The sequence below is a fragment of the Pteronotus mesoamericanus genome, unplaced genomic scaffold (assembly GCF_021234165.1).
Source record: "Pteronotus mesoamericanus isolate MK-2021 breed Mesoamerican mustached bat unplaced genomic scaffold, CSHL_Meso_final scaffold_1135, whole genome shotgun sequence".
Classification (NCBI taxonomy): domain Eukaryota; kingdom Metazoa; phylum Chordata; class Mammalia; order Chiroptera; family Mormoopidae; genus Pteronotus; species Pteronotus mesoamericanus.
In genome coordinates, this window is record NW_026555300.1 from 234,215 (window position 1) to 243,221 (window position 9,007).

At 48.4% G+C, this 9,007-nt stretch overlaps 1 protein-coding gene across 1 annotated transcript; it reads right to left on the reverse strand.

The window, feature by feature from the left end:
• Positions 1-1,956: 1,956 nt before the first annotated feature.
• Positions 1,957-3,168, reverse strand: LOC129081587 (glutamine synthetase-like). Its single transcript, XM_054587256.1, is given in 1 exon segment — positions 1,957-3,168. A coding segment is annotated over 1 exon segment (1,131 nt). The 5' UTR covers positions 3,166-3,168; the 3' UTR covers positions 1,957-2,034.
• Between the last annotated feature and the right edge of the window lie 5,839 nt (positions 3,169-9,007).

A 9,007-nucleotide genomic window follows, 5' to 3' on the forward strand; every position in this document is an offset into this window, starting at 1 on the left:
CAGTGACTTTGGGGAGCCCCCATCTCTCTTGCAGTCACACGAAACGTCACCCGTTCGCACCACCTGGGCGATTTTCAGTGGCTTGTCCACAGGAGGAAGGAGACCTGCACATAGACGGTGGGGTCTAGGTAGGTCAGGTCGGTGACGTCCGGGAGTCCTGGAACCTGAGGAGAGGAGAAGGGGCACCTCCACTCCCCCTGTCCCCAGAGCCGCATGGCAGCTCAGGCCTCGCCCGGCTCTCTGGGGTAGTAAAGCCCGAGTTTATCAGCCTGGAGGTTCAGTCCCGGTGGTGCGGGGCTACTTGGGCAAGGACGATGTGTCACTTCATAGCGTGCCACGTTCTGTGTGAGTTCCAGGAGAGCTTGTAACAGGCAGCCACGGCCTCGTCTGAGATGTTAGGGACGTGGGTGCTCTTCACAAGCCCTTCTCCCTCGTACTGCGAAGTTTTTTTCTTTGTTATTTATTGATTTGAGAGAGAGAGAGAGGAAATGAAACAATAATTTGTTGTTTCACTCATTTATGTCTTCTTAGCTTAATTCTTTTTAACAGTACTTTATTTATTGATTTTCTTGAGAGAGAGGAGGGGAAAGAGAGAAACATCAATTTGTTGTCCCACGTATTGATGCATTCACTAGTTGATTTTTTTTTTTTTTTGGTCCACAAATTCATTTATTAATTTTTTTTTTTTTAGAGATGAAGGTGGGATTTATTTTTTATTATAAAAGAAAAAAAAAACAACTCGGAATCTTAACGAAGGAATATTTCACTCAGAACAGACACCACGATACAAAATTACACGTGTTTGACCCGAGTCCTGCCCGCTCCCTGCTAAAAGCAAGAGATGGGAAGGAGGCAGTGGAAGCAAACAAGCAATTCTATAAAACAAAGTCTTCAAATCCCTACAAATATGATTAAAATCTAGACTTCTTTTGCTTTTTAAAAAATGTTTAATATATCAAAAGGCCTGCTTTAGTGACATGCTGTCTCCCAGAAAGATCCCAACACCCCCTGTCAGTAACATGCATGCTCAAGTTGACCAGCCAACTCCTATTTCTAAACCCCTGCGATACGTGTCTTTACACCAAAGCCAGGGGGCTTGGGTGACTGCTGCCGCCACACAGGCTTCTTCCTGCTGACCGACCAGCGCCCACCCCCTCCCGCAGGGCGGGCAGGGCACGGAGTAACCCTCAAATGGCAGTGAGGGTCTAATGGCCCGGCAGCTGACTTTTCAAGCATCTCCACCCTCACCCCCAACTCAAAGGGAGCCTTTTACTATCCAGACAACTCGCCTCAAATTTGGCTCCTGGTGACCGGAATGGCTTCTCTCCTTTAGAAAAAGCACACATATCTGCACACCCATATATATAATTTTTTCGTTTTTGCATTGAAATATAAAAATACTACTCTTTGATTTGCGTTATACATGGAGGACCAAGGAATGAGAGCTTTTTCTTCTAAGGTAGAGCTCTCCCTCCCATTGGAGCTCGTCTTCAATGCCCCAGGCCGGGAAGCACAGCACAGTGAGGGGCGTCTTCCCGCCTGACTCTCGTGCTCCCCTCGCTCCTAATTCTCTTCCACTAGAAATCTGCTTATAGGCTTTTTAAAATGGAACTTTCACCAAGAGGGAATATCTAACCTAACCACAGAGTAAGCCCAGCACCCCCCACCCCCCTCAGCTACCTCAAAGAAGAAAAAGGTCCTTCCCTCCCTTCGCAAACACTATGCTCACTGTCTGGAGAGCTAACGCCTGTTGCACAAACACCTGATTAGGTGAAGCAGTGGTTATGTTTCCCCGCCCCTTTCCCCACTAACACCCTAGAAAGCTTCAGTGATGGGGGAGAAAAAGGGTGTGTGCATGTGAAGAGATTAAGACCCCTGTAACCTGGCCAAAAAAAGCAAGAGATATTAACTGGGCAGGAGGAATAAAAAAAGACCTTGATGTTCTGCCCTTTGAGTTACGGCTATTACGACAATTGAGAGGGAGCGAGAGTGGGAGCGGGATGAAGAATTAGAAGGGGTTCAGTGGCTGCGAGTCTAGTCCACGTAGTTGTTGTACTGGAAGGGCGCCTCGCCAGTTTCGTTAAGAAGACACATGCGGATGAGGGCCTCTGTCACCCCATAGGGGTCACAGTGAGCAGAGGGACACCGGGCTTCAAAGTAACCCTTCTTCTCCTGGCCAACAGCCCGGGGAATGCGGATGCTAGCGCTGCGGTCGGCCACGCCGGCAGAAAAGTCGTTGATGGTGGAGGTCTCGTGGAATCCAGGGAGGCGTCGGGCATTGCCCCGGCCCCCGTGGGGACCGTGGGCTCGGATGTGGTACCGGTACCGCTTGCTCAGCCTCTCGACGTGCTCTTCACTGTACTTCAGGCTGTTCTCCTCTCGCGTGGCCTTGGTGCTGAGGTTGGTGTGGCAGCCTGCACCATTCCAGTTCCCGGGATTTGGCTTGGGGTCAAAGGTTGCTATCACTCCAAAGTCTTCGCGCACTCGGTGCAAGATGAACCGGGCCACCCAGAGGTGATCTCCCATCTCGATTCCTTCACAGGGTCCAATCTGGAATTCCCACTGGGCGGGCATGACCTCGGCATTTGTCCCCGCGATCTTGATGCCAGCGTACAAGCAGCCTCGGTAACGAGCCTCCACAATGTCCCTGCCGTAGGCTCTGTCTGCTCCCACGCCACAGTAGTACGGACCTTGGGGCCCAGGGAAGCCATTAGAAGGCCAACCAAAAGGGTGTCCATCTGTGCCCATGAGAGTATATTCCTGCTCCATTCCAAACCAAGGGTGCTGATTGCTCCCCATGTCCATTATCCTTTTACAGGTGTACCTTAAATTGGTCTCTGCGGGCTTTCGGTTGTACTTTAGGACTTCACAGAACACCAGCTTGTTGGGGTCCTTGCGGAAAGGGTCCCGAAACATGGTAGCAGGAACAAGATACATGTCAGTGTTGGAGCCTTCAGACTGTAAAGTACTAGAGCCATCAAAATTCCACTCGGGCACCTCTTCTACGCACTTGGGCTCACTGTCCAGGGTCCGGGTCTTGCATCACAGTCCTTCTCCAGTACCGTCGATCCAGATATACATGGCTTGGACTTTGTCGCCCTGAGGCAGGGACATGTGCACCTGCTTGATGCCTTTGTGCAAGTGGGAACTCGCTGAGGCGGCCATGGAGGAAGATGCTCTGGGGGCGAGCAGGCGGCAGGGCGGGCAGGCCGTGAGAGCGAGGCGCGGAGGCGAGAAGAGAGGAAGCTGGGAATACTACTCAGACCCTCAGGTCTTCTCCCATCCTCGGCTCTCCACTTACTAATTTTCTAATTGTTCAATTGAGGTTGTCCCCATTTCCCCCCCTCCCATTCCTCTCCCCTTTCCTACCCGCCTCCCCACCTCCCACATTCAATTTTCCTCATTGGTCCTAGAGGGGAAGGGAGGGAGAGAAACATCAATGTGTGGTTGCCTCTTGCACGTCCCCCAGCAGGGACCTGGCCCACAACCCAGGCATGTGCCCTGACTGGGAATCAAACCAGCGACCCCTTGCTTCACAGGCTGGTGCTCAACCCAGTGAGCCACACTAACCAAGGCTCATTGGCTGATTCTTGTATGTGCCTGACTGGGGATTGAAACTGCAACCTTGGTGTATAGGGACAGCGCTCTAACCAAATGAGCTACCTGGCTAGGGCGTGCGAAGCTTTGATATCACCAGCAAGTAGCTGAGCCTTCCTGGTTGGTCAGGGCAGCAGTGGTGGGAGCCTGGAGGGCTGGGATTGATCTGACTGTCCCTGTACCCTGAATGCCCCAAAGGGGGCGGGGCCAGGCTCTGAGGTCAGAGACAGTGAGCACACAGCGGGGCAGGAAGTTTCACAACCCTTGTGTGCCGGCCCCCGTGAGGGCATGGCTGCGGCCTCAGGACAGTGGGGCCCCTGTGCAGTGCGGGCAGCAACCAGCTGTCGTTGACAGCTTGGAGGTGCTCTACGATCGCCTGCAGGTGGCTTGACTTCTCTGGGCCTCAGTTTACCCTTCTTTCAAACTGGAAGCGTCTCCTGGTGGGTTAGTAACGGTGTAGCAGCTTGAACTGGGAGCCAGGCATATCTGAGGTTGGAAATTCACCTTTATCATGTTCCAGCTGGGCTACGGAGGTCACACAATAGAGATTCCTGAGGGCAAGGTTGCCTATCGAAGTCAGCTGTGCCTGTAGCAGGGACAATCTCTGGACCTCGCTTTTTCACGTACAATGTTTTAAATTTTTTAAAAAGATTTTATTTATTTATTTATTTGAGAGGGGGAAGGGAGGGAGAAAGTAAGGGAGAGAAACATCGATGTGCAAGGAAAACATCAATTGGTTGCTTCTCGCACACCCCCAACCAGAGACCGAGCCTAAAACCCAGGCATGTGCCCTGACCAGGAGTAGAACCTGCAACCTTTTGGTCTGCGGGATAATGTCCAACCGACTGAGCCATACCAGTCAGGGCTCATATATAATTTTTTAAATTCAGATGTAATTCACATACCACAAATTAACCTTTAAAAAATTTTTTTCTTTATTTATTTTAGAGAGATGGGGAGAGAGGGAGAAAGAGAGGGAAAGAAACGTAACATGATCAGTTGCTTCTCACTTGCCCACAACCAAGGACCTGGCCCACAATCCAGGCGTGTGCCCTGACCTGGGATCAAACCCACAACCTTAGTTTACGGGACGGTGCTCTAACCAAGTGAGCCACCCAGCCAAGCTACAAGTTTTTGTGTGAACATCTGTTCTTTCTTTAGGGTATGTACCTAGGAACGGAAATTTGGGGTCGTATGGTAAATTCTATGCATAACTTTTGAGGAACCACCAAACTATTTTCCAACAGTTTGGAAAGACGGCGCTACACTATTTTATACTAACCCCTAGATTCTTTAAGTTGAGCTGAGTTTTATGTCTCTTTCAACACTAAGAGCTTTTTCTAATATTCTGTCTCTCGCAGAAGCAAACCAATACGTCATTTTGGTGAAGATCACCTTTGGTTGCCAGATGGGAAGGAGGTTGGGGGGCTCAGTGAAAAAGGCGAAGGGATTAAGAAGTACAGATTGGTAGTTACAGACAGTCACGGGGATGTAAAGGACAGCAGAGGGGATGTAGTCAGTAACAGTGTAATCACTATGCATGGTGCCAGGTGGTACTGGAAATATCAGGGTGAACATTGTGTAAAGTATATGATTGTCTAACCACCATGCTGTACACCTAAAACTAATACAAAATAAGATTGAATGTAACCTGTAGTTGAAAAATAAAATTAGCCCTGGCTGGTACGACTCAGTGGATTGAGCGCCCGTCTGCAAACTGAAAGGTCACCAGTTTGATTCCCAGTCAGGGCATATGTCTGGGTTGCGTGGCGGGCCAGGACCGGCCAGGTCCCCCTAGTTGGGGGCGTGTGAGAGGCAACCGATCAATATTTCTCCCCATCTCTTTCTCCCTCGCCCCCCTCTAAAAAAATAAATAAATAAATTCTTTTTAAAAAGAAAGAAAAATAAAATTAAAGCCCTGGTCATCGTGGCTCAGTCGTCCCATAAACTGAAAGGTCATGGGTTCGATTCCGAATCAAAGCATGTACCTAGGACAATGTTTCTTTCTCACATCAGTGTTCCCTTCCTTCTCTCTCTTTCTCTTTCTCTCTTTCTAAAATCAATGAGCATGCCCTCGGGTGAGGATTTCTTTTTAAAAATTTTATTTATTTATTTTTAGAAAGAGGAGAAAGGAGGGAGAAAGAGAGGGAGAGAAACATAAATGTGTGGTTGCTTCTCACATGCCCCAACTGGGGACCTGGCCCACGACGCAGGCGTGTGCCCTGACTGGGAATCGAACCAGCAGCCCTTTGGTTCACAGGCTGGCGCGCAGTCCACTGAGCCACACCAGCTAGGGCTGAGGATTAATACACAAATAAATAAATAATTTATAAAATGTATTAAAACCCCTTATATTTTTTTCCACTTCTCAAGACCAAAATATGTTAAAATTAAAGTATGGTATTTTTCTAATCAAATATTCACATTTTGTTGGTGAGAAAAAAGAAGTTTCAGGTAGCATTGTCTGTGTTTCTTGATTGGTCTGTCATAGAAAATTATCTTTAGACTCTGAGACCCTTGAAGTCAAGGGCTAGAGTAGATTCATTCCTCTATTCCCAGGAACAGTGATGAGCTACGGAAGTCTCCCAAATTGTTAATTCTCCTTCTTCCCACCAGAAAGAAGGGCTTTCTTGAAAGGGGATGTAGGAAATAGAAAGTCATAACTCGGCTTCCCCCCATTTGAATTCCTAGAAACTTGCCTTTCCTCTCCGGTGACCCAGGTTTGGAAGGTCAGCCAGTACGTCACTTGGGGAAGCTCACATCTAACCCACAGAGCGTCCAGGCTAGCATCATCCTCTTCCTCTCCCCTTCCTTAGAACCTCTGCTGCTCACCCCCACCCCCCTCAAACATGCCCGCGGTCCCTACCGAGGCCCCCCGGAAGCCATGGTTCAGCCTCCTGCCAGTTCCCTCCCACCCCCTGGGGCTTCCTCCCTTGGTTCACCCTGAAGGAGCTTCCTTAACGTGGATCTGACTCCATCCCTCCCCTGCTCAAAACCATGCCAGGACGTACAATGGAATATTATCCAGTCATGAAAAGGAAGGAAATTCTGACACAGGCTACAACATGAATGGACCTTGAGGACATTGTATTAAGTGAGCCAGACGTAGGAGGTCGCATATTATATGACTTCATTCCTATGGACTATCCAGAATCAACGAGTTCATAGAGAGAGAAAGTAGATTGGTGGTTACCAGGGGCTGGGGAGGGGGAAATGGAAAATGACTTTCTTCATGGACATGGGGCCTCCTTTTGGGATGATGAAAAAAATTCTAGGAGCGGGTAGCGGTGATAGTTGCACACCATTGCCAATGTATTTAATGTCTCTGAATTGTACACTTCAAAATAGTTAAAATGGTCCTGGCTGGTGTGGCTCAGTTGGTTGAAGCATCATCCCATGGAATGAAAGGTTGCAGGTTCAAACCCTGGTCAGGGCGTATGGAGGCCGATGTTTCTCTCGCATCCGCCTCTCTCTCTCTCTCCCCCTCTACCCACTCCCCCTCCTAACTGTCTAAAAAGCAATGAAAAAATGTGCTCGGGTCAGATAAAATAATAATAATGATCATTTTTTTAAGTAAAAATAAAGTAGTTAAAATGGTGCTCTCAGGGTTGTGAAGGTTATGGGTTCAATCCTTGGTCAGGGCACATACAGGAGGCAACCAATGAATGCATCCATAAGTGGAACAACAAATCAATGGTTCTCTCTAAAATCAATAAATAAAAACTAAATAAATAAATAAAAGTAACACTCTCAACTCCAAGGCTTTGGAAAATCCAAAATTATCTCATCAACTTTCTTTCAAATGTCTTTTATTTATTTCTTTATGTTTTCTCTCTGCTACACTAAGACCTTCTGAAGACAGTTCACAGAGTTTTGTCCTCTACAGAAATCTGGCTTCCTGTAACTATGAACTCCGACCAGCGGATGCAGCAGCAACTAGGAGCTTCTTGGAAATAGAGACTCTCAGATCCAACACATCAGAATTTTTTTTAAAGGTTTATTTTATTCTCATCTGAGATAGAGGAGCGGGGGAGCAGGATGGAGGGGTGCGGAGAGAGAGAGAAAAGAGACCAAGAGAAAGAGAGAAACGTCGATGCAAGAGAGAAACTCTGGTCGGCTACGTTCGGCACATGCCCCAACCGGAGATCGAGCCCACAACGCGGGCTTGTGCTCTGACCTGAAATGGAACCGGAGACCCTTCCATTCCTGGGCAACACTCCAACCGAGTCACGCCAGCCAGGGCCGGAATCTTTATTGTAACAAGACCTCCAGACAACTCACATGTACATTAAAGGTTGAGAAATACTAGGGACATGATTTTGAGTTTCTTTGAGTTTGTACCCCAAAAAGGTCACTGACCCCAATTCCATTCCTTAAATAGCCTCTACAGCTATATATTTTTTGCATATTTTGTTTTTTTATTGATGTTAGAGATACAAGAGGACGTAAAGAGAAAGAGAGAGACATTGATTTGTTGCTCCAGTTTCTTATGCCTTCATTGGTTGTTCCTTGTATGTGCCCTAACAGAGGATCGAACCCACAACCTTGGCATGTCCATGTGCTGCTCCAGCCAACGGAGCCCGCGGGGCCAGGGCAATTTTTTGCGTATTCTAAATCCAGAAAGCATGACTGGCCCTCACGGATCCCCCTTTCCCTGGAGGGTATCTGCACCATCCCTGATGCTGGTACCAAGAGCAGGTGGGCAGGTAGACTCCCAAGGACAATGGTAGTCTCGGAAAGAGGGACAGGAGAGTGAGGAAATTAAACCAGGTCACATTTGAGGGTCACAGCCACACACTCACCTCTGAGAGTCCCATTTTAGGTAAGTTATGTAACGACTCACCGTGTCCTATTTCTTCCTCCCTCTGCCCGGCCCTTGGAGGTTAAGAGTGGCAGCAAGGAGACTTCCCCAAGGTCACAGTGCCGTGATGGGGGAGGGGCGAGAGGGCCTGGGAAGCCCCGACCCCCGCATCTCACCACTGTCCCTGCAAACGCGCCAAGAACGCAACCATCTCCCCCCCGCCTTCTTCACACAGCTGCCATTGCTGTAAATGCTGGTGGGATCGCGCGCTCCTGATTCCCCATCCCCTGCTTCATACCAGCTCTTTTATCCCTCTAATCGATCCACACCAATAATAATAATAATAATAATAATAATAATAATAATAATTAATTGTCACGCCTCATGCCCTGGCCGGGGAACTCAGGTAGAGCTTCATCCGGATACGCCAAGGTGGTGTGTGGGTTCATACAAGAACCAACCGGTGAATGCATCAATCGGTGATGGATGTTTCTCTAGCTCTCTCTCAACTCAATAAATAAAATAAAGTAAAATACAATTGAAAACAACAACAACCCTTCACGGCCTTCCACTTCCATGTCCCCGGGACTGATACCTGGCATTACCTAT